Source organism: Sinocyclocheilus anshuiensis, unplaced genomic scaffold (genome assembly GCF_001515605.1).
Source record: "Sinocyclocheilus anshuiensis isolate Anshui unplaced genomic scaffold, SAMN03320099.WGS_v1.1 scaffold1262, whole genome shotgun sequence".
NCBI classification, from domain to species: domain Eukaryota; kingdom Metazoa; phylum Chordata; class Actinopteri; order Cypriniformes; family Cyprinidae; genus Sinocyclocheilus; species Sinocyclocheilus anshuiensis.
This window is the reverse complement of record NW_015558617.1, coordinates 203076-227791: the sequence shown is the minus strand read 5'-3', so window position 1 is coordinate 227791 and position 24716 is coordinate 203076. Positions and strand designations below refer to the sequence as shown.

General features: G+C 37.7%; 3 protein-coding genes across 6 annotated transcripts in view; 1 reads left to right on the top strand and 2 right to left on the bottom strand.

The window, feature by feature from the left end:
* Positions 1-1427: 1427 nt before the first annotated feature.
* Positions 1428-11665, bottom strand: LOC107680374 (protein FAM76B). Of its 3 annotated transcripts, none has more exons than XM_016476235.1 (12): positions 11573-11665; positions 11358-11463; positions 10763-10878; positions 10362-10426; positions 10205-10259; positions 9960-10115; positions 7893-8074; positions 7721-7771; positions 6068-6130; positions 5820-5955; positions 4576-4677; positions 1428-1746 (listed from the first exon to the last, which is right to left on the bottom strand). In XM_016476235.1, the coding sequence occupies exons 1-12, from the start codon at positions 11648-11650 to the stop codon at positions 1657-1659; spliced, it is 1200 nt and encodes a 399-aa protein (XP_016331721.1). In that variant the 5' UTR covers positions 11651-11665; the 3' UTR covers positions 1428-1656. The 3 variants fall into 3 exon arrangements, with proteins under 3 accessions (XP_016331721.1, XP_016331723.1, XP_016331722.1); XM_016476237.1 differs by lacking the exons at positions 7721-7771; positions 7893-8074 and adding exons at positions 6277-6327; positions 6449-6630; XM_016476236.1 differs by lacking the exons at positions 11358-11463; positions 11573-11665 and adding an exon at positions 11104-11210.
* Positions 11666-12726: 1061 nt separating this feature from the next.
* LOC107680373 (histone acetyltransferase KAT5-like) lies at positions 12727-18601 on the top strand. 2 transcript variants are annotated; one of them, XM_016476233.1, is made up of 15 exons: positions 12727-12821; positions 12930-12996; positions 13249-13317; positions 13444-13580; positions 13725-13793; positions 14391-14564; positions 14743-14823; positions 15626-15688; positions 15972-16220; positions 16565-16654; positions 16896-17036; positions 17210-17303; positions 17463-17622; positions 17708-17789; positions 17931-18601. In XM_016476233.1, the coding sequence occupies exons 1-15, from the start codon at positions 12744-12746 to the stop codon at positions 18063-18065; spliced, it is 1689 nt and encodes a 562-aa protein (XP_016331719.1). In that variant the 5' UTR covers positions 12727-12743; the 3' UTR covers positions 18066-18601. The 2 variants fall into 2 exon arrangements, with proteins under 2 accessions (XP_016331719.1, XP_016331720.1); XM_016476234.1 differs by lacking the exon at positions 13725-13793.
* A 1057-nt stretch (positions 18602-19658) lies between these two features.
* The window catches only part of LOC107680397 (myotubularin-related protein 2), a 12474-nt gene continuing 7416 nt past the window's right edge, over positions 19659-24716 (bottom strand). The window contains exons 9-16 of the mRNA XM_016476277.1: positions 24543-24692; positions 24249-24437; positions 23984-24169; positions 23668-23874; positions 21892-21984; positions 21667-21780; positions 21084-21260; positions 19659-20237 (exon numbers count right to left, since the gene is read on the bottom strand). Of these exons, the coding sequence (XP_016331763.1) occupies positions 20073-20237; positions 21084-21260; positions 21667-21780; positions 21892-21984; positions 23668-23874; positions 23984-24169; positions 24249-24437; positions 24543-24692 (1281 nt within the window). The 3' untranslated portion in view covers positions 19659-20072. The remainder of the gene's footprint in view (positions 20238-21083; positions 21261-21666; positions 21781-21891; positions 21985-23667; positions 23875-23983; positions 24170-24248; positions 24438-24542; positions 24693-24716) is intronic.

Here is a 24716-nt window from a genome sequence, read left to right as displayed (position 1 = left end):
GGCGGTTACGGTGGCGGCTGCGGGACAAACATTGCAGCGAAGAAGCGAAAGTAACAGCGTCTAAGATGCAGGATCGAAGACCAACAATTTTTATATTCCTGTTGCGCAGACCAGTGCAAGTCTTGGACCTACACTGACACCTAGCAGCATGGATGCAAAAGTTGCCTGTTACAGATGCCATTGTAGAAATGCGCTCTTCACAATCGGTCATTATTAATCTATTCCACAAGTGAATAACTAGTCATGTGATCTCATGCACGACGTCGGCCCCCATGAGGCGACCCGCTGTATTTACATTAAAGAAACCACGAATGGTCAGCATGGATTTTATCAGCATTTTTATTCAGGCTTCATAATTTTAATTTGTTTTGTTGTCTTACTTTACCAAAACCAGAACAAACGTGGCCATCCTGAAGAGCCTCTGTCCTGCAGTTTAGCTCCAACCCTAATCAAACACACCTCAAGAAGCTAATAATGTGTTTTCAGAATTACAAAGGCTATAAGCAGGGTACTTCCCACCACTTTTAATACATCAATAAAGAGGACAGACACACAAACTGAGGTTTTTACTAGCTTTAATATTCCTGAAACGTCCATGTTGAAGAAAACAAAGTACAAAAGTGTCTGACAGTAAAAATATGAGAATGCATGGTGGGGAGGGGAGACATAAGAGAGCCCTCACTCACTAAAACAGCAGTGTCTCATACAGAACTGCGAAATTCATCTCTGAAATATCACTAATACGAAGCCAAACAAAACAGAGAAATCAGTTCATATACAAAACCACAGTTGACCAGGCAGTAAGACATGCAAGTAATACAGTCTTTCCATGAGTGAGAGAGAGAGAGCAAAAGAGAAACGAGCACGAGAGAGAGAGAGAGAGAGAGAGAGAGAGAGAAAGAAAGAGATGAATTTAGCATCTATAAAAACTGTTCAGCATATCTGACACGTTCAATTCATAACATTTCCATACATTTGTTGACAGCTCTTCTGCTTTCCTTTCAGTCAGTTTTCAGAAGTTCTGAAATGTTTTGCATATGAGATCTGAGGCTGGGTTCAGCCAGGGCTCCTGAAATGGCTCTATACAGTTATTCCTGTTTTGTAAATACATGTGATTACTAAAACCGCTGAGAATAGCCAAAGAAAATAAAACAATTATAATAATAATTAGAAATGTTTGCATATGTGACATCACCAGAATAAAAGAGAAACGAGCGCGAGAGAGAGAGAGAGAGAGAGAGAGAGAGAGAAAGAAAGAGATGAATTTAGCATCTATAAAAACTGTTCAGCATATCTGACACGTTCAATTCATAACATTTCCATACATTTGTTGACAGCTCTTCTGCTTTCCTTTCAGTCAGTTTTCAGAAGTTCTGAAATGTTTTGCATATGAGATCTGAGGCTGGGTTCAGCCAGGGCTCCTGAAATGGCTCTATACAGTTATTCCTGTTTTGTAAATACATGTGATTACTAAAACCGCTGAGAATAGCCAAAGAAAATAAAACAATTATAATAATAATTAGAAATGTTTGCATATGTGACATCACCAGAATAATAAAACACAACACAGAGAATCTGTGAGCAATGGAGGGTGAAGCTTCCTCACAGTAATGACACATCGGGGCAAGGGGTCATTGTTATGGCGTGAGGTCATTGCTATGGTAACAGCAGTGAGCTGCTGCTGCGGTCAAACTTCTTGCCTTTTGAGAGTGCAGCAACTTGTTTCATCAATTCTCTGTTCTTCGCCTGAGAGACAAACACAAACAAAACCAATTGGTGAAAAATATGAAGACTATAGACCCTTTTTCAGTTAGTAAACATGGTCAAAGTCAAAGTCTGCTTTGTCAATTCTGCCACATGTACAGCACATACATACAGAGAATTGAAGAGCTCCACTAGGACATCATGTTGCAGGCTCTCTGTGAGCCTTCTTGCACAATATCCTATGCATGGGGTGTAGTTAGGCCTCCTCTCGTTTAGAGAGTCGTCATATTATAGCCTCCGCTCCTAGAGTTTGGCAATCTACTGCAAGCCTTGTCAGGTCACCTCTCGCTACAGAGAGTTCAAAGTCAAAAGTCAAAGTCTGCTTTATTGTCAATTCTTCCACATGTACAGTACATACATACAGAGAATTTAAATTGCGTTACTCTCAGACCCTTGGTGCATACAGTTAACACTTAACACTAACAGTAGACATAATACAGATAAATACAGTTTAAAAAATATATAAAATACAACCTATACACTATATAATAAGGACATTGTGTAAAAAAAAAAAGAGATAGTGGCATAAGGCACATGGCAGTTAGAGTGCAAACCAGTGATATAAACAACTGTGAAGATATAATGTGTAGTGCAAAATGAGCTTATCAGTCTGTTAAAGTGATAAAGAGCTAAAGAGCTCATCGATGGTGCCTCTGTAGAAGGTGCACATGATGGGGGCCGGGGCTCTGGCTCTTCTCAGTTTGCGGAGGAAGTAGAGACACTGCTGTGCTTTCTTGGCCAGTGCCATTGTGACGTTTGTTTATGGGCGGAGCTTACGTGGAGGCAGAAAGATTCCCGACCGCTTCACTAACGCTAGCTAGTAAGTTTTGTTTGCTTGTTTTTTAACCAATGACTGGAGAAAATACGATTTGATCTGAATATGTAATGTCACTCACTGTCCGGGACCGCAATTGTTATTTGAAAATGTTAACTTTAACTGAAGGAACCAGATTGGCCGATGCGTTCACACTCACTCAATGGATGGACGATCTGACAGGAGTGGCCTGACACACCTACCAGATAGAGAAACCTAGCGTGTATAGTAAATAGAAACTGAGGGCAAATAAATCTTTAGATGCCTATAACTATGTACAAACAGTGGCAATTGTAAGCAAATGCAACTACTTGAACACACACCTGACACATAACATGGGCCTTCACTGTTCCCTCTCACAATTGCATTTATGGCAATTGTAGAAAGCGAGATGACACAAACGGTTTCCTTTACAGTATCTCACAGAAGCAAATTTACACTGTTATACAAGCTGTACACTCACTACTTTACATTGTAGCAAAGTGTCATTTCTTCAGTGTTGTTACATGAAAAGATATAATAAAATATTTACAAAAATGTGAGGGGTGTACTCACTTCTGTGAGATACTGTATGTTTAGGTGCTAGTCGTTAGTTAACTTGTTCCCCAATTTCTGATTAGGTGGGCATGCATGAGAAATCTTAAGACTCGTAACCAAACCATAATCCATAAAAGACAAGAGTTTATTTAGGGTGTATTCACACCTGTCTTGTTTGGTTCGATTGAATCGAACTCAAGTTCGTTTCCCCTCTTGGTGCGGACCTTTTTGGCAGGTGTGAATACAGCAAGCGCACTCGGGTGCGGACCAAACAACCGTACCGAGACCCAGCTGAAGATCTTTACGGATTACATAATGAAAGAGTTTTTTTGGATTTGAATTATTTCGTTTTGTGGTCATTTAAAGCTTTCTATAGATATATTCATCATCTGTAAGGAAAATATTCGTTATTGGTTCATTTTTGTGAAGTGCTCCTGTTCAACACCGAGAAGGCAAGCGCATCCTATTTGTTTTCTTTATTTGACAAAAGCACAACGTTTTGTTGATATTGTGCGTGCACACAAATAGACCCTTTACAGTTCCGAATGATGTATTATTCTTACCTGTATGAGCAAAAATGACAGCACATTTGTTTCCACTGATGTCCTGAAGCGCGCTTCAGCTTCCACTCTCCGCACAAACGATTGGATATGCGCCTAATAGTGCACATTTATCTAGGTTAAATGTTTAAACTAGCACTGTGATATGCTTTAAGTATTTTATCTATAGATTTTATTTTCGGCAAGTCGTACTTACGATACTTATCGTATGACATTGTCTCATATGATGCTCATAAGTTTTTTCATATTGCATTATTATCTGATAACACCAAAGGGTCTATAGTTCAAAAGTTTGCACTCAGTAAGATTTTTTTTTTTAATAAATATATACTTACTACTGCAAGAATGCATGAAATTGATCAAAATTGAATTGATAAGTTTCAAACAAATGCTGTTTTATAACTTTCTATTCAAAGAACCAAAACAAAAAAAAAGAATTGTGGTTTCCACAAAAATATTAAACAGCAAAACTGTTTATATAAATGTTTCTTGAGCAGCAAATCAGCATATTAGAATGATTTATGAGGACGTAATACTGAAGACTGGAGTAATGGCTGCTGAAAATTCAGCTTTACCATCAAACAAATAAATTACATTTTAAAACCTATTCAAATAGAAATCTGTTATTTAAAATAGTAATATTATTTCACAATATTAGTAATTTTACTGTATTTTTGAACAATGTAGTCTTGGTGAGCACAAGAGACTTCTTTCAAAAACACTAAAAACAAATCAAAGCAACCCCAAAACTTAAGAACGGTAATTTCTCAAAGTGCTCATCAAAACACTAACAGACATTTCCCACAGCATGAAAATAATAAAAAATATTGTTGACTTGTTCTTATTACCACTTGAATTATGAATTCTAACGTGTGATGAAGAGTGTACTGTGTAAGTGACCTGTTGTTGTTCCATGGCCTCTTTGTGCGCTTTCTCCATGTTGTTCATTTTCACCCGCATATTTGACTCCTGATACTGAAAGTCTGCTTTCAGCTCCGTCAGCTGGAACAGTAAACAAAGTTATGAAATAATCTTTTCAAAATATACATTTTTCCAAAGTTGTCAAAAGACAATTGTCACACAAATGCAAACCCAAATCCACATCAATGAAATCTTTATATCTTTACTTTAGGGATGTAACGATTACCGGTTTGACTATAAATCATGATAAAATTCCCCACGGTTAGTATTACAGTTTCATATTTTAATTATCATTAAAACCGTATTAGATTACCGCGATTTGAACAACTCATGATAAATAAATACTGTCCAGCATAAAGCAGTTTTAAGTAACAGTCTCACGTGCGCACAGCATGCAGAGTAGTTTCGTTTTGAGTGAAAACAGGGCGGAAAAGCTGGGAGGTTTTAAAAGAGTGCTAAGGGAATTATACAAATGAATATATGAATGAATTAATTATATGAATGTACCTATGAAGGTTCTGACTGTCTTCAGAAACTTTAAATAAAATACATATAATCATTTATTAAACAATTATCATTTTGACTTATATCTTTTCTTTATTTAAAGGCCGAAATGTGAGGTTTACCTTTTTATGAAACTTTTTCAAAGCTTTATTTGAACATTTACATTAGATATTTCAACATGCTATTAAACTGTTGTCTGTCAAGTTGTCATTTAAAATCCGAACATCATTGGCAATGTTATTGTTTTAGTGATTATGCAAACAAAAGTGATTTATGTGTCAATACTTTTTGAACATCTCCAGCACATTTTAACAATACCGTGATAATTTTGGTCACTATAATCGTGATAAGAAATTTTCATATCGTTACTCCCTACTTTTACTTATGGACTTCTAATAACAGCTCAAGCATTTGAGCATAATTATGACATCGGGCAGGAAATGGACTGTGAAGTGAATGGCTGATCAGACAACGGAATGGAGCTCAGAGAGACAAGTCTATTAATGTGTTAATGAACACATTTATGCATCCATCAATATCTATGTACTATTTTCAGCATCTGCTTTCAGAGTTTGTCCTTTATGAAAATATGAGGACCGTTTGAGTCACATGATTCTGATTCAGTGAGTCCTACTGTAGCCCGAAAGAGCTGCAGCTACAAAATGTGAACATTCCATGTGCATGTTGCACCAAAGCCAGGAAGTAACATCACAAGTTACCTTCCTGTCTTTCTCAAGGATGGTCTGGTCTCTCTGCTGGAGCATGCGCTTCAATGACATCACTTCCTCTTTCAGTTGACTGATCAAGATGAAGTTATCCGTGCCTCCAGAATCCATCGACTGAGTGATTGAACTACTGGAGGGAAAGAAAAAGAAATGCATTTAATATTTAAGGAGAGAATTTGTCAGCCAGTCTGGATGGACAGAGACAGACAGATAGAGAGACGATTACAGTGAGAAGTAAATACCTGTCTCCATTGGATGGCTTTGTCTCTAGTTTGGGTTTTTTCTTTGGCGTTTCCTTCTGAATGCTACACAAGAGAAGCGAATTAGAGTCAATACACCTTAACACAATCTCACAGCATGGACAAAACACACTGGTCATCCTAAATATTAAACTACAGTCAAATACAAATGGCATGCCACCTATGTGTATGTAAAAACAAATGCATCTCACCTCTGCTTCCACAGTCCCTGATCCTGCTCTGGACTTAAAGTACCACTTATTCTGTAACACATCCACGGGACAGCATTTTTGTAAGGATTTTCAATAAACAAGTCTGTATTCTTGTGACTGGACGCCGATGCACTTTGGTTGCTTGTATCTGTATTATATCATTCATGCTTACTTGTGATGCGAACTTCCATGTCTGTGGTGCTGATGGTGATGATGGTGTCTCTGATGTTCTTTCTCACTGAGGGAAGAGGAGTTAGAGTGGGAAGAGCCAAGGCCTTTCCGCTGCTCTTTCGTTTTTTGTAGAACACGGCGATATGAGAGCGTGCAGAGCCAACACAAGAGCTTCCCATCCACCTGCAGAAAGATATAATTGACATCTGCATTAAGTGTGCTCAGTCTTATTTTAGTATTATTTATACAATATTATAGTATTTCATGTTTTGAATTAATTCTTATTTGTATTTATTTTTTCTGTCATTATTTACTCACCCTCAAGTTGTTCCAAAACTGTAGGAGTTTCTTTCTTCTGTTGAAAACAAAAGAACATTTTTAAGAAAGTTGGTAACCAAACAGTTGCCGGTAGCCATTGACTTCCATAGTGTGGAAAAAAAAAAATATGGAAGTCAATGGCTAACGGCAACTGTTTGGTTGCCAACATTTTTCAAAATATCTTCTTTGGTTTGGAACAACTTGAGGGTGTGTTAATGACAGAATTTTCATTTTTGGATGAGCAAACGGGTGCTGCAAAAGTTCAGCTAAAGCCCAAAGTATGCAATGGTCCACGCGATTTTAATCATTAAAAGTGTCCGCACGCAGCCTAATTTTTGTGACTGTGTGGACAGTCTGCATACAACAGCGCAGGAGCGAGGTAAATGTTGGGACAGAACGAGTCTACTAGCTGGTACTGTGCATGTGTCGAACTTGTCCATATACGCGATTGAGTATAATTTGAAATCTGCGAGGACGTGGCTATGTGCGAGATGGAACGGAAAGTGAAGTATACCTGGGCTTTTAGTGTTCTTCTCAGATTTTCAGCACATCTCAGATATTCAGCAAGCCGTTTTAGCTTAAAATATTCCCAGCGTTACTAGTCGTAATTGCATTTTTACTAGTAACAATTCAATTAGAGAGCTCTACAGTTAAATTCTTACTAGTAACAATGCCAATTAGAGAGCTCTCTAAATACATTTTTACTAGATACAATTTCAATTAGAGAGCTCTGCAATTGCATTCTTACTAGTAAGAACTGAATTAGAGAGCTCTGCTATTGCATTCTTACTAGTAAGAACTGAATTAGAGAGCTCTAGAGAAGCGAATTAGAGTCAATACACCTTAACACAATCTCACAGCATGGACAAAACACACTGGTCATCCTAAATATTAAACTACAGTCAAATACAAATGGCATGCCACCTATGTGTATGTAAAAACAAATGCATCTCACCTCTGCTTCCACAGTCCCTGATCCTGCTCTGGACTTAAAGTACCACTTATTCTGAAACACATCCACGGGACAGCATTTTTGTAAGGATTTTCAATAAACAAGTCTGTATTCTTGTGACTGGACGCCGATGCACTTTGGTTGCTTGTATCTGTATTATATCATTCATGCTTACTTGTGATGCGAACTTCCATGTCTGTGGTGCTGATGGTGATGATGGTGTCTCTGATGTTCTTTCTCACTGAGGGAAGAGGAGTTAGAGTGGGAAGAGCCAAGGCCTTTCCGCTGCTCTTTCGTTTTTAGTAGAACACGGCGATATGAGAGCGTGCAGAGCCAACACAAGAGCTTCCCATCCACCTGCAGAAAGATATAATTGACATCTGCATTAAGTGTGCTCAGTCTTATTTTAGTATTATTTATACAATATTATAGTATTTCATGTTTTGAATTAATTCTTATTTGTATTTATTTTTTCTGTCATTATTTACTCACCCTCAAGTTGTTCCAAAACTGTAGGAGTTTCTTTCTTCTGTTGAAAACAAAAGAACATTTTTAAGAAAGTTGGTAACCCCGGTAGCCACGGTAGCCATTGACTTCCATAGTGTGGAAAAAAAAAAATATGGAAGTCAATGGCTAACGGGGTTGCCAACGTTGCCAACATTTTTCAAAATATCTTCTTTGGTTTGGAACAACTTGAGGGTGTGTTAATGACAGAATTTTCATTTTTGGGTGAGCAAACGGGTGCTGCAAAAGTTCAGCTAAAGCCCAAAGTATGCAATGGTCCACGCGATTTTAATCATTAAAAGTGTCCGCACGCAGCCTAATTTTTGTGACTGTGTGGACAGTCTGCATACAACAGCGCAGGAGCGAGGTAAATGTTGGGACAGAACGAGTCTACTAGCTGGTACTGTGCATGTGTCGAACTTGTCCATATACGCGATTGAGTATAATTTGAAATCTGCGAGGACGTGGCTATGTGCGAGATGGAACGGAAAGTGAAGTATACCTGGGCTTTTAGTGTTCTTCTCAGATTTTCAGCACATCTCAGATATTCAGCAAGCCGTTTTAGCTTAAAATATTCCCAGCGTTACTAGTCGTAATTGCATTTTTACTAGTAACAATTCAATTAGAGAGCTCTACAGTTAAATTCTTACTAGTAACAATGCCAATTAGAGAGCTCTCTAAATACATTTTTACTAGATACAATTTCAATTAGAGAGCTCTGCAATTGCATTCTTACTAGTAAGAACTGAATTAGAGAGCTCTGCTATTGCATTCTTACTAGTAAGAACTGAATTAGAGAGCTCTCTAATTCAGTTCTTACTAGTAACAATTGAATTAGAGAGCTCTCTAATTGAATTAGATATCTGCAATTACATTCTTACTAGTAAGAATTCAATTAGAGAGCTCTACAATTCAATTCCTACTAAAAAGAATTACAATTGCAGAGCTCTTTAATGCAATTTTTATTAGTAATAATTGATTTAGAGAGCTCTCTAATTGAATTGTTACTAGTAAAAATGCAATTACGACGAGTAACGCTGGGAATATTTTAAGCTAAAACGGCTTGCTATAAAGCACTGTCATTTTCAATAATCCCATTACAACAGAAAATCAAGACAAAGAATAGTGCTAAATGAAAAAAACAAAAACAGTGCTGTCTTGGTTGCTTGCATAAAGTCAAAACTGCAGCTGTGGGCTACAATCAAATTCAGGATGCGAGCATAACATCTACATGGTGTGAATCTTTTAAAGGTGAAGAGAATTTCTGCACCACTAGCATCGCCAAATGGATTTGCATTTGAATTATGTTTTCAAACAGGTTGTCCTATAAAAAAATAATAATAATTATCTCATATTTTTACTGCCTTACAGACATAATGGCAAGCGTTTCCACTACTATTCCACTATACACAAACAATGCAATACCTTGCTGATAATAAATCAGTAAAGCTGGCTGATCAGTGGGAGGAGTGAGCTTTAATGATTCAGCTCTGTGTTGTTTCTAAACCAACAGCAGTTGTATGCAACTTGTCCAGTAATTAATGACAGACATGATTGAGCGTTTGATGCTGAACAGAACTCTAAGCTCTTGCCTTCAATGTGTTAAAATCTGAAAACAGTGACTCTCCAATCTGTCAGAGCGGAGTGAATCACATCACACACGTAGTGTGAGAGAACACAGCCAGAGTGTGTGGATGAGCAATAAGACTGAATAAGAAGTGCATGAGTGATTGGTCACCTTTCTCCTTCCCTCGTCCTTCCTGTCGAAGGCACACTGCTGCTTGCACTGTTCGCAGGTCTGTGGAGGGCCGTACTTCTTCTCAGAGTTGGTGCAGCGCTGACATTTGGTCCCAATGAATGCAGCAATAATGTTACAGTACTGACATGGCTTTGGCTGAAATTGTTTTAAAAAAAATACGCGTTAGCGCACACATCCGTGGGATTTCCAGTTATTTGAAGATACATACTGTCATGTGAATTTACCGTCCCAAACTGTTTGACATTCTGTGCACATTTCTTACAGATAGTGTTGGTTTTGCTGAGAAAAAGAAAGATTTCCATTAGAACAGATGTTTTACGAGCCAATGTGGCTGGTGGGCAAAGAATTATTTTCCCATCCCTGGTTGTGTATCTGTCGTACCTCTCCTGCTGAAACTCTGACCTGCAGTAGGTGCATTTCACTATAGGGTGTGCGATCCGACACTCCTGCAAGGAAGAAAATACCAATGACACGGGATTAACTTTAAATGTGATTCCTCCAGCATGGTGCTTAGATGAGTGTTCTGTGTATGTAGGTGTATACATACAGGCCACATAGAATCTAACAAGGGCAGTGCAGCTTATTACAATTACATGTATGACTGATGGACTGTATTTTAAAACATAAACGGGTTAAAACACCAGCAGTGGTGTATTAGCTTAAACATAATGTCTGAATGCTTCTGTAGTTCACAATTAACGCGTACACAACTCGCTAGGACACATACATTTACTCCAGACTCTTTAGACGCATGTAAACAGTACGTGCATGTGCGCTCTCACCTTGCAGAGCTGCTGGCCCTGCGACAACTCCTCAAACGGGAACCGCTGGTTACACTTGGTGCAGGCGTACAGGGCCGATGTGGCCATCACCAACCCCACAAACACAGTTACCGCTACTGATAAAATATAAACACACTTACGCGCAGACGACCTTTAACACATGCGATAAAGTGAGACCTGAGCAGATTCAATCCCAATTAAAACGGCACTTAATCCCGACAAATAAAATGGATCCAACCATTTAAAACTGCTCTGCGAATACTATTATAAAAAACATCAGTGGCTTAAACTCATGATTTGAACAACATATAAACTAATACGTAAAAAGAATAACTAAAAAACTGATTTAATTTCTCCGTTTTTCGGCTCCTGGTGAGAATTTTTGCTTTCTCCTTTTTGTATCTCAGTCGTCGGCTCACGAACCGGATGCGACCTGTGACTACAAAGGAAAGACTCAACAGCCAATCAGGTGCCAGCGCCGATGGGCGGGAACAATGGGTTTGAAAAATCTGCACCAATCAAAGAGCTCGTCCCGCCTCTCTAAGAAAACTACGCATTGTTTATTTGTGACGTGTTTGTGATGTAGAGATCTCACCCTTTCTTGTGCATTCGTGTGAAACTGGAAAGAGTACGACTGTTATGGCTCCATTATGGCTCAGACGGGAAATGTGAATTTTCCTTGTAGAGTCTCTAGAGCAAAACTAAACAGAAAAGGTGACAGAATGGTGTATATCAGAAGCTATAGCCCCCATGAGGAATGTAGAGAACGTAGTTGTATTCTAGAAATAATTGTAGTAATTGTATAATTACAGTTGTACGAATTACAGTGGTGATATTCAAGGAATCTTTAATATGATTACTAGTGATTTCCGGCAGGATAATCCCCATTTAAGTTACTTAGAGCTGTAAAAAGAACAGAAAAGATGAACAAGAAAAAAATAAAAATTTCAGCAGGCATATATGTCAGATTCCAATAAATAGTTAGATAACACTACTATACACTCTTTTTTTTTTTTTTTTTATTTTACCCTCAACTATTTTTAACCATAATTTTCATAAGGATTGTGTTCTTGTAGTTAAAGGGTACTCTGCTCACTGCATTTAGTGTTCACTTTCAAGGCTCTCACATGAACATGATGCATCCAGACTATTTGTAAGAAATGCACATTCTGTAGTAACTAAACTAAACAGAATACCTGATTTTTATTATTATTATTTTAAATTTTACATAATTTACTTACTTTTCAATCGTTCAAACTGGACATTGGACAGCAAATGCCACAACGAAACATATAAAAACTATTCGTTTTTATAAAGATTTTCATCTAAATGTCTAATTCAATTTATCACCACATTTCATCGCAGTTAGCCTCACTGTATTTACTTTTTTTTTTTTTTTTGTATTTTACCCTCAACTATTTTTAACCATAATTTTCATAAGGATTGTGTTCTTGTAGTTAAAGGGTACTCTGCTCACTGCATTTAGTGTTCACTTTCAAGGCTCTCACATGAACATGATGCATCCAGACTATTTGTAAGAAATGCACATTCTGTAGTAACTAAACTAAACAGAATACCTGATTTTTATTATTATTATTTTAAATTTTACATAATTTACTTACTTTTCAATCGTTCAAACTGGACATTGGACAGCAAATGCCACAACGAAACATATAAAAACTATTCGTTTTTATAAAGATTTTCATCTAAATGTCTAATTCAATTTATCACCACATTTCATCGCAGTTAGCCTCACTGTATTTAGTATTTGCTCCTGACACGTTTTCTACACTGTTCTACATGTAAATCGACAAACATTTAAATTACTATATGAATTACTATATTACTATATAAATACTAAAGAAAAAAATTGATAGCCATACTAAACATTGGTGCTACCCGCCATAAAACCGAAGAAGAAGAAGATAGCCATACTGCTAAAATCATTTTTTTAATAATAGATCAGTTAGTGCGTCACTCTATGCAAAATCAACGCGACTCGCGTTCTGTAACGCACTTTTGTGTGCGCCTGATTAAAAAAAAGATGGCGGATCACTCGGTAAGTAAACAGACAGTTGGTTCTTATGTAGTTTTAGTGGCTATTTAAATTACATTTGTTCAGTCTTTGTTGTTCGATGTCATTTATAATCGCGTTATGTCCTCATAGGTTGAGATCACCGAGGGCTGTCGACTTCCCGTGCTGCGAAAAAATCAAGAAAATGAAGACGAATGGCGTAAGTATCAGCCTGACAGCAGCGTATAGAATGTACACATAACACTAGCAGCTTCTCTGCATTACTCAGCGCTCATGTGTACAAAAGTAGCTACATGTGAATATAAGAATAAACATATCTATCTATCTATCTATCTATATAGTAGTATATATATATATATATATATATATATATATATTATATATAAGTAGATATTTAAGGATATAACTGTTTGCTTGACCAAAAGTGATTCATAATTTTGTCCCTTCATAGCTTTCGCTGAAATTCTCAGTGTCAAAGACATCCATGGGAAAAAGCTTTACTATGTCCACTATATTGACTGTGAGTATTAATTATTAGCTTTGGTCTTTGGTAAATAATTTGGTCACTTACCTCATTACATGATTCCCTTTATTCAGCCTTTAATTTCAAAGAAAAAAAAAACTAAATTTTTTTGTTTGTTGGAAGTCAATAAGCGCCTGGACGAGTGGGTTACTCCAGACCGGCTGGATATTAAGAAGCTCCAATTTCCCAAGAAGGAGGCAAAGACTCCCATGAAGGATGGCCTGCCTGGGTCTAGGCCGAGCTCCCCAGAGAGAGACGTGGTAGGAGAATCCACTCTTCACCCTGTGACTCTAGACTTAGAAACAGCACTCCCCCACTTCAGTGGCAGAGATATACAGTATATCATATGCAGCTGTTTTCAAATTTGCATCCTGTTCAGTCTCTCACTTTCTGTTCAAATTTAGAAGAAGAGTCTAGATCTCCATGTTCAGTCTGCTTCAGCTACTTCAAGAGGCAAAACCCTCCCCACACCGGTACAGACGATCCCTGCCCATTCTTTTTTGCCAATCAATCTGCACAGCAAGAGTTTATGATGAATGGGCTGAATTAAAGACTAATTTGAATAAGCTCATTATACACTTTTCAAACAGTGTGAGGGATGCAGTTTTTGCCTCGTCTCGATTTAAACTGCACATAGCATTTAGAACCTTTTATGTGATGTGTAAATTAAAGATATTTATTGCAAAATAATTATAGCATTGTAAAAGGAATTACATAAGATTAAATCTTTGAAAGATGCAAAGTTATAATGTACATCTAAAATACTAGATATATTTTTAGTATTTATTGCACAGGGAACTAAAAAAAAGATGTTTTGTTACTCCTAAAGCAAGTCTATTCATTTTGCAAACTGTATGTAAAATCTCCTAATACAGCCAGACCACATTAATCAGAACATTCTCATGACTCCTTATTTATTTCATGAGGTAAGTGGCAGAAGTTTACTCATGGTTATGTTTTTAGGTATGATGAATTTTAGAGAACTTTTTAAATTTTACCTTTTAAAGAACATTGCACTCACTTTTTATGCAGAGAAAAACTAGCTGTCCTGTTTCTGTTTGGTCTTACAGAAAAGGAAAGCAGAGTCAGTCTCTTTGGCAACACAAGTGACCGCAGCGACTCCAGTGCCTTCACTTCCTGGTTCTGCGGAGGCGAGTCAGGCCTCTGTCTATCCCACAATGAGAGATTCCTCTTTCAGCATTAAATCCAGAGATGAACATGAACCACTCACCTCTCTCACTACAGTAAGAAATGACTGTGTTTGAAACAATTCGAGAATAGTTTGTCTCTTCTATATATATATATATATATTTCTTTATTGATTGATTGATTTATTTTTTAAATTAATTATATAGTATTTTTTTAAATATCATTTTAAAAATCAAACCTTTCTTTATTTCCTTTGCTTCTTCCTCCTGGAAGAATGGCACAACCTCCATCCAGCGTCATCTTATTCCTCCTCTGCCTGGGAGAAAAAGAAAAAGTTGTGGAGGGACAGACGAGGTATGTCCTGCAGATAAAAATGCTCGTTCTCAAAATCAACATGTCATGAATATACCATGACAATGGTCCTGTAAGATGTTAAGCAACTGTTAAAATTAGGATTGTGACATTTTAGGGCACTTCTATTATTTTTATCTCATGAAGGTACTTTGCTATACTATTATTTAACTATAGTACTATAGTTACACTGAACAAAATTATAAACGCAACACTTTTGTTTTTGCCCCCATTTTTCATGAGCTGAACTCAAAGATCTAAGACTTTTTCTATATACACAAAAGGCCTATTTCTCTCAAATATTGTTCACAAATCTGTCTAAATCTGTGTTAGTGAGCACTTCTCCTTTGCCGAGATAATCCATCCACCTCACAGGTGTGGCATATCAAGATGCTGATTAGGGATTATCTCGGCAAAGGAGAAGTGCTCACTAACACAGATTTAGACAGATTTGTGAACAATATTTGAGAGAAATAGGCCTTTTGTGTACATAGAAAAAGTCTTAGATCTTTGAGTTCAGCTCATGAAAAATGGGGGCAAAAACAAAAGTGTTGCGTTTATATTTTTGTTCAGTGTATATAGGTGAAATATTGTGTTATACAAGTTCTGTGCTATGCAAACAGTTATATTAGAAACCAACACTGACTACTAGTGAGAGCAGAGTGAGAACTGCGTTCCAACCAAAACTAAATGACCAACCAAAAAACCAGATGTTTTCCAATGAAATTCTGGTTTCTGCTCTACTATGACTTACCTTCCTCCATTCAAATTTCCCAAAGCTTTGCAACCCCTTGTGTTTTTCTAGATGGTAAAGATGTTCCAGAATAACAGCCCTCGCTGCTCCACCATCTATTTGCTGCCAGGAGAGGTCCGGCTCCTTTACTTCCCATTGCTTTTGCTTTGGTTTGAGTGTCTTGTCAGAATGGAGGCTTATGGCTGTTAAAGAATCAGGTTCTAGATAGGATTCTGTAAATGAAATAATAGAGTCCATTGCACTGAATACATAATATTTTTGGAAAGAAATCAGGTAAACCTGCCATAAAAAAAAAAAAAAACGTTTACATGAAACCCACAAACATGTTTTAAATATGAAGAACATTCACATGTTTTGATGGTTCATATTATTCTCGCCGACTCTACTCTTATCTCAGGACTCTCAGGACAGTTCAGATGGAATCCCATCTGCCCCACGCATGACTGGTAGTTTGGTGTCAGACCGCAGTCATGATGACATTGTGACGCGAATGAAGAACATAGACTGTATTGAGCTGGGCCGGCACAGACTGAAGCCTTGGTACTTCTCTCCATACCCACAGGAGCTCACCTCTCTGCTCATTCTCTACCTCTGTGAATTCTGTCTCAAATACCTCAAGAGCCTCAAATGTCTTCAAAGACACCTGGTAAGACTAGTTTGAAGACTTTAGGCTTAAGGTGTGGTCACATAAGCAAAATTAAACAGGCATCGTCCATTGTCAGTAGTAAAGCTATGCATGAGGCACATCACACACTGAAGTCACATTTAATTTGGTCAATGCAGCGAATTTGTGTGACCAACTTGAACACCATCAAAATCTGCTTGGAGAACATTTTCACCCTCATGCAGAACTCTTGATTGCACGGATTCCTATTGAAAATTTGCAATGGTAAATGTGACTACATCCTTAAAAACATGTTATAGTTACACATATTTTGTGTATAATTGGTATTACATTTAATACAATTATTACTCCTGTAACTTTTAAAGACGAAATGCAACCTTCGGCATCCACCAGGAAATGAGATCTACCGCAAAGGAACCATCTCCTTTTTCGAAATAGATGGCAGAAAAAACAAGGTGTGTAATAAGAGGCAGATGACAAAATTAGAGTTTGGATTAGTGATTTGACACAAATAACAAAAAAAAAACTATGTTAAAGTGGCTAAACTTAATAAAGAATATTGAAATGTTGCTATTTGGACACTTTTTTTGTTTTACTTGCACTAATAGGGTCCAGTGCGCCTGTTGTTGCACGTACTATACATCTTTGTGGTCTCTTGATGGTCTTTTAAATCTTTGATGCTCTTTCACTGCACAGGCATATTCCCAAAATTTGTGCTTACTGGCCAAATGCTTCCTGGACCATAAGACCCTGTACTACGACACCGATCCTTTCCTCTTCTATGTTATGACGGAGTATGACTCTAAGGGTTTCCATATCGTTGGCTACTTCTCAAAGGTATATTCTTTATCTGCTGGCATCTATTGTTTTATGCTTTTTAATCCTTCAAACATTTGCATGTACTATATTTCCTAAAAAAATGAACGCCTCTTGGTTTGATAGTCTCTAAAGTGTCCAAATAGTCTTTGAGGCCACTATATTAAATGTCTTTTTTTTCTCTTTCATTAAAGGAGAAGGAATCAACAGAAGACTATAATGTGGCCTGTATCCTGACCTTACCACCTTATCAGAGAAGAGGCTATGGCAAACTACTAATTGAGTTCAGTGAGTAATTTTACAGTTCTCAGGACTAGTTAAATTGAGTTAGGCAACATTTTTGCTCAATTTTCAGATTTTCAGTCAATAATTTATGCCACAATGTTATTTAATATAATAAGCCCTGAATGTTGTGGGCCTTGTTTCACGTCACATCTTGTCTCCAAGGTTATGAGCTCTCAAAGGTGGAAGGAAAGACAGGCACCCCAGAGAAACCTCTGTCTGATTTGGGCCTGCTCTCCTACCGTTCATACTGGTCCCAGACCATTCTGGAGATACTCATGGACCTCAAATCAGAGAATGGAGAGCGGCCACAGATCACCATCAAGTATGTGCCCACTGTTTTTATTGTACTAAGGAAATACTTTGTAGGCACAGTTTTCTAGCAGTGTTCTTGCCTTTGTTGTTTTTAGTGAAATTAGCGAGATCACAAGTGTCAAGAAAGAGGATGTAATATCAACTCTTCAATACCTCAACCTCATCAATTATTATAAGGTAAAAAATCACTTTCAGTGAAAGCAGAATGCACCTTTCTTTATTTAAGCTCTCAAATGGAATTATTTTGCGGTTGAAAGTCAGACAACATTAGTCATATTCTTTGCTAATTCAGATTGGTTTTGCTCTTCTCCATTGCAGGGTCAATATATCCTCACCTTGTCTGAGGACATAGTGGAAGGTCACGAGCATGCCATGCAGAAACGCCATCTCCGCATTGATCCCAAATGCCTGCATTTCACTCCTAAAGACTGGAGCAAGAGGGGCAAGTGGTGAAGTTCAGAGGAGGGCTGCTGGCTCACAGCTACAGAGAGCAATTAAAACCAACATAAATACTGTAAATAGTCTTGTATTTATGTACTTTTATGGTTTTTATATCAAGCACTTGTTCGCCAATATTTTGAGCCATTTCAAAAATGTAACTTAATGTGATGTGTAAATAAACAGTCTGTTTGTACTGTTTGGGGTTATTAAGACGTTTTCTCAGTCACTATAGATTAAAAGATAAAAGATTGTATCTCAGCTTCGGTGCTTTGTGCATTTTTTTAAGTATGTGACGCATTACATGTATTTAATATTCCCAATATTCAATTACATGTTGTATCCTACTATACTCAGACTGTACAACTACACATACTAAATGTAAACATCCCCACATGAACGAAACACCATCTATTAGCTAGGTCCAGGTACTGCAGATGTTTTATTGCTGTGGACGACTCCCAACTGAATTAGTCAACACTTTATTTGTCAACAATGTTAATGTATAAGCAAAAGTTAGATTATAGAGCATATTCTATAACATGATTACATAGTACATTACATAGTCATTTTAAACAAGTGCAAGAAAGTTTGGAATTTCAAGTAAAGACAAGTCTACGCAAAACCCTGAGGCTGAAAAAACAAGAAGGGTCTGGCTGCAGCCTTGCACTTGCACTCTCAGACACTTGCGCTTCCGCTAGCGAAGTCACTTGCAGTCTTTTTTATTTTCTTCTATTTATTGATTACTTTTTGTTTGAATCTCTCAACATTTTACAACAGTAGCCAGGTGGTGAAGACAAGAAAAAAGAAACTAACTTACAATGTCACTTGCAATCGCCACTTGCACTCTCCGATACCTGCGATGTCACTTGCAATCGACACAAATCGTGCGTGTTGCCAATGGAGACAAGAAGCTGTGGTGGTGATTAAACGATTAAAACTAATTTTATACTATACCGTACAGGGTCCTGCAAGAAAAAGACAAGACCCGCAAATCCGTGGCTACAGAACAGCAGAATATGAACGCAACGCACAAAATCTCTCCTTAAGCGTTTTCCTCCTGTAGAAAAACATAAACACTTAATATGGCTTAATGTATTAAGATACATTAAGTGCAATTAAAAGATCAAATTCAATATATAGTTATTATTTAATGTACTACAAGGCAAGCAGATGGCCATGAACACAATGCGCAAACTTTCACTTGTCCTCCAATTCTTCCCTGCCGAAACAGAGGATAACCTTCATCTCTAAAATAATTTTTTTTTAGAGGATAACTTAGTTAACCAAACCCTACAGCTGTCTGTTAACTCTTCTCTGACGGCGCAGAGGATAACACATTTGTACTGGTCTTAAAGGTTCTTTTGGATAGAGTGGCACTCACCAACCCTTGGTTGTACAGAAAGATTCAGTCTGGAACGAAGTCAGATCTTTGTTGAGCTTGAAGTTTCAATCTGGATTCAGGTGAGGAGCTCTATCTGGGTCACGGCATCAAAACTGTAGGAAACTTTTTCCTTGTCGAAGCAGAAACCAGGAGACGCTGGGATATCTTTCATACAGAAGTCACTCTTTATTGAGGACTCGCTCTGAGAGTGCAAGTATGAGAATGCAAGTCTGAGAGTGCAAGCGCAAGTCTGCAGCCAGACCCTTTTGGAAAAAACTGGCCTCAACTTCCCTCTGCATCAAGATGATGCAGGTAGAATCCCAGTGACATCACAATACTTTGGTCATGTGATGCTCAGTCACAGAGTTCTACTACATACAGCTCATAGAGTACAAGCCCTAATGTTTCTAATATGTATTAATGCTTCAATAGTCTTAATAAATGTATTAATATAATACTAGTATCAAACAGTTTTCGTGATTAAAAGCTTCTTCCATCCATCCAGCCAGCTGGTAGCAGCGAGGTGAATGTTACTGTGTGAATTTACATCAGTTGTGCATCACTGCAAGTAACATGAGAACCATGTGACACGCTCACACGGTGTGTGGGGATCTACATTCCTTAAAGCTGTCAAGCACTTATACGTAAGTTTGCACAGGTGTGATGGAGCGTGTAGGAGACCCTGCCCTCTCAGAGGATGACGAGGCCGTACGATTGGCCGCCTCGCGCTGCAGCTCTTCCACCCTCTTCTGAAGCTCTGCCCGTTTTGCTAGCAACTCTTTGTAGCACTGATGGACAGGCTCCTAAAACACATTGTTCATCAAACTGAGACTTTCAAACAAAACAGACAGCACAAGCCTCATTAGCCACATAAGTTCTTAAAATGATAACTAAAATGTCAGATGTTTAGTTGATGGATAATATAATTACATCACTAATTATGCGCTTAGGTAATATTTATTCACAAAAAAAAAAAAAACTCTATAGATACTTTTTTTTTAGTAACACAACCTCAGTACACAACAGGGCTTTTCACATTTGAAATAGTTAACCCTGTGTCATTCTAAACCCTGGGTAAATGTAATTCTGGGTTACCATGATTCAAGTTTTACATTGCTCAAATTTTTCGTTGGGTTAACCATTAATCCTGGGTATTCATAAGTTGACACTGTACATTCCTAAACCCCATGTCAGCGTTCTTATTTGTGGTTTCAGTGGCATTGATTGGACAAATGCAGTCCAATACTGTTTAGTTTTTCCTGAACTGACTTTTCGGGTGGACTTTAAAGGCAAGAATTAAAGTGTCTCTTCTTCATTCCAGTTCACGTTTTCCATCACCATTCGACATTTTTCCCCTCAAACGCTGAAAACTGTTTATACAACTCACTGTGTTTCCATGAATGTTCAAGCAGGGTTTCACAACTCTGGGTAAAAGAGGTGCTAACCCCGCTTCTAAATTACAAGTGTGAAACAAAACTTTACCCGCAGGGTTTAGAACGACAATAACCTGGGGTTTAAGTGCAGTGTGAAAAGCCCAAATGAAATGTCTTTTAAATATCAGACGAATGTGAGCAAACTTTAGCTAGCAGAGTCAGATAATAAACCTGACAATTTCCACACCTACACATCCATTAAAACCTGGAGTGTACCTGTGGTCGCATGCGAGGATTCCAGCGTATGTAATAGGTGACCCAGAGCTGGAGGTGTCGTATACCGACGGTGGGGAAGAGCACATGGGAGGGATAATGTACGTACAGTGGATTCACAAACTCCTCTAGCTGACTGTTCACAAATGACCATAAAGACACAGTGTGCTTCGGGACTTCCTAAACACAAAAACAGACAGTCCCTTAGACCTACACATACTCATATAAGCATCTTATAAATAAACACAAGTCTCACACGAATTTATAATTTAACATAATGACAAAGGATCATTTACTGTAAGTTGCTTTAGATAAAAGCATCTGCCAAATTACATTCTGATCCATTAAAGGCTACTTTTTAAACTTTAATTTTCAAACTTACTGTAGCGAATCAGCTCATGGGGAAATATGAATAATTAATCATTGGGTGAGGGGTCTGTGAACGTTTGTTAATCTAATGAATAATTGATTTGTTAAATCAAATGAAAAATGGTGTGTCTGATTGGTCCAGACGCTACATTACTGTGCAAATGAGATGCATACAAAGTGTACAAACATTTATGCCCATGGCCATTCTCTCTCTTACCTCTTTGAGTCTTTGCTGCTCACTGTTACACAGAAATGTGCCAAAAAGGCAGCTGTAGAGTTGATCCAGTATTGTTATGAGGAAATACTCATTGAATTCGAAAGCTGCAGGAAACTACAAACAGACACATATTTATTACTTATACAGACACAGACAGACATAGAAAATACACTGAAGACACAGGCAGGTGGTTGCTCTGGTAACTCTGGGGTGTTTTGCACTCACCTGTCTTGTCATCTGCCAGACACAGTCAATGAACTGCAGGAAGATCGGAGAGCGATCTGCATCTGTGTGATTCTTATCACCATGACCCACTCTCTATATTCACAAAAATAATCATTTATTCATAATTAACAAATTGACTTAAAATAACTGCAAAACATGATATAATAACACTAAAAAAATAACTGACACTGCTGTTTTACACTATTCAGTGAGTAAGATTTTTTTATATTTTTAAAAGAGGTCTCTTATGCTCACCAAGGCTGCATTTATTTATTTGTATTTTAAAATATGTTCAAATATAATTTATTCCTGTGATGGTAAAGCTGAATTTTCATCAGCCATTACTCAAATTGTCAGTGTCACATGATCAAAAAATTCTAATATGTTGAATTGGAGCTCAAGTAACATTTCTAATTATTATCAATGTTGAAAAAAGCTTTGCTTCTTAATAATTTTGTGGAAACGTGATCAATTTTTTTAGGATTCTTTGATTAATATAGAATGATGAATATTAAGTTAAAAAAAGAACAGCATTTATTTGAAACATCTTTTGTAATTTTATAAATGCCTTTACTGTCACTTTTGATCAATTTAACGCATCCCTTCTGAATAAAAGTATTAATTTCTTTACAAAGAAAATCATACTGACTCTAAATTTTGAATGATAGTGTACATATGTTTTTGTAGCTTTATAAATGGTTAAAAGTTAAGTGTATAACTAGATATTACATTCTATAGGACTAAAAAATAGCAAATAATTCACACATGATATTTGAATGAAAATTGTATTTCTATTAGAAAGGCTAAAATTAGTTTCTAGAGTAGCTGTGCAGCACATGAAATAAAGAAATTGGCCATCTATCACAGGCGCGGCTTCAGAATCAAATCACTGAGGGTGCTTCTTAAATTAGTGAGGGTGCTCTCTCTCGCTATATATGTATATATATATATATATATAAATCAATTTTTAAAAATTTATAAGAGCATGTGTAGTTACAAATCTCAAGACCTCGTGGGACTTTAGCAAAGGCAGTGTTTCACAGCGACTCGTTCATGCATGATTTCTGTCCTTCAGGTCCTTTTTGACAATATATACAGTATATATATAAATAATATATTTGTGCAGTCCATTGCTATGGCGCAAGAGCGTTCCCTTTATAATCACTAAAAGCTGTCACTCATCTTTGTTCATCGCAATCTCACAAAGTTACGTTATAATCAATGAAGTTCTCTACGCTGCATAATTAATCTCTTATTTACATCGAGTCTACACTTTGTTATAATGAGATGATTTGTGCTGAACGCAACACCTGAACAAAAAACTGTGGTGATTTGAGCGGTGAGTGGATTCTAACTTAAATGCCTCTGATTGGCTGTTGGGTTCCAGAAATCAACAAATATGTTTGTGATTGGCTACATTCCTCAATGCTGCAAAAGATGTTGAAATAGAAACCGACCTCCAGAGCGCAAACCATAAAGCACTGGATAGTTTGCCAAATCTGCAATGAAATGCCATTATTACAGCATTAACTGATGGTGCTATTGATTTCGTTTGAGGGTGCTTAGTACCCCCGTAGAGCCGGGCCTGATCTATCAATATAATGTTATGTGCCCAGTGTAGACACAGTGCACTTATATAGGACACTATAAAGCAGTCATTATTATAGGGAATAGTGAATGAGTTCACAAATAAGCAAGTTGGGATACAGCAAACCTTTTATCCCGTTACAGTCCTGCTTGTTGCTGTATCACGTAGACTACAACTGGATGACTGACCTGTTGGAAGCGGTGACCGAAGCTGAGCCACTCTTTTTCCAGCAGTATCTGAAAGCCTCGTATGGTTCTGTAGTGAGAGTCCAGCATTATCAGGGCCAGTGAGGTCAGCTGAGGAGTTCTGTCCCAGCCGTCACTGCAATGAACCACCACTGAGGTTTTCCCAGACTCCACCTTATCAGCTATCCTTAAAGCTCCTGCCAGAATCAACTATCACACACACACACATACACACCACACAATCAGTGCCAACTTCATCATCATCATCATGTTTCTTAACATTCGAGAAAGGTGATTAACGTGATCAATCTCGTCTCACCTTAATATGCTCCAGCCAGTGGGTGGACTCGAGATTGGAAAGCCAATGAGAGTCCTCAATTTTGGGATAGACAACCTCCTTCAGTTTCCGTAGAGACTCACGCATTACATGAATGTTGTGAATATCCAGAAACACCAGTTCAGCATTCTGATAAGCATCTTCACTCTCATATCCACCTCCTTTCATCTAAAATACACATGGACACAGGCTTTCAAAGTTTCCCTTTCATTTAAAACAGACACTTGAAAAGAAAGTGCATGTTTACCTTGTTAGCTGCAGCATTCACACTTGGTCTGGCATCAAATATGAACATTTTGTGTGATTGGGCGTTTGCATCCATAATGGCCTGAAGGAGCTTTTCATCTTCTTTGCAGCGGCGACCGTTCTGGCCCACCATCGGTTGACTGGCACGAACCACTGCGGCCTGGCTCTCTGGGTGAATCCATGATAGCACCTAAACCAGGGAAAGCCAATAGCTTCAGTGGTGAGGCCCGAGGACGAATAATTGTGCACACACAGAATGACGTGTGATGATTCAGAAACGTCTCATGACACTGACCGGAATGCGTCCTTTGGCCCTAAAGCTGGAGACACGTCGCAGTTCCTCATCAGTAATGGTTACTGGGACAACTAGAGCTGCTGGGTATGAATCACATAGCTCATAGTGATCATTTACTTTGGTGATCCTCCAGCTCTCTTTTGCAAGACCCTACACACACACACACACACACAC

Bases quoted from the DNA above. Each gene is read 5' to 3' on its own strand.
- LOC107680374 (XM_016476235.1), bottom strand. From the start codon at position 11,650: ATGGGGATTATCCTGCCGGAAATCACTAGTAATCATATTAAAGATTCC. The intron at 8,075-9,959 runs GTGACCAATCAC...ATCTTTCTGCAG, and splicing joins AGGACGAGGGAAGGAGAAAG to GTGGATGGGAAGCTCTTGTG. The intron at 7,772-7,892 runs GTAAGCATGAAT...GATGTGTTTCAG, and splicing joins CATGGAAGTTCGCATCACAA to AATAAGTGGTACTTTAAGTC.
- LOC107680373 (XM_016476233.1), top strand. From the start codon at position 12,744: ATGCAAAATCAACGCGACTCGCGTTCTGTAACGCACTTTTGTGTGCGC. The intron at 13,581-13,724 runs GTAGGAGAATCC...GTTCAAATTTAG, and splicing joins GCTCCCCAGAGAGAGACGTG to AAGAAGAGTCTAGATCTCCA. The intron at 16,221-16,564 runs GTAAGACTAGTT...TAACTTTTAAAG, and splicing joins AATGTCTTCAAAGACACCTG to ACGAAATGCAACCTTCGGCA.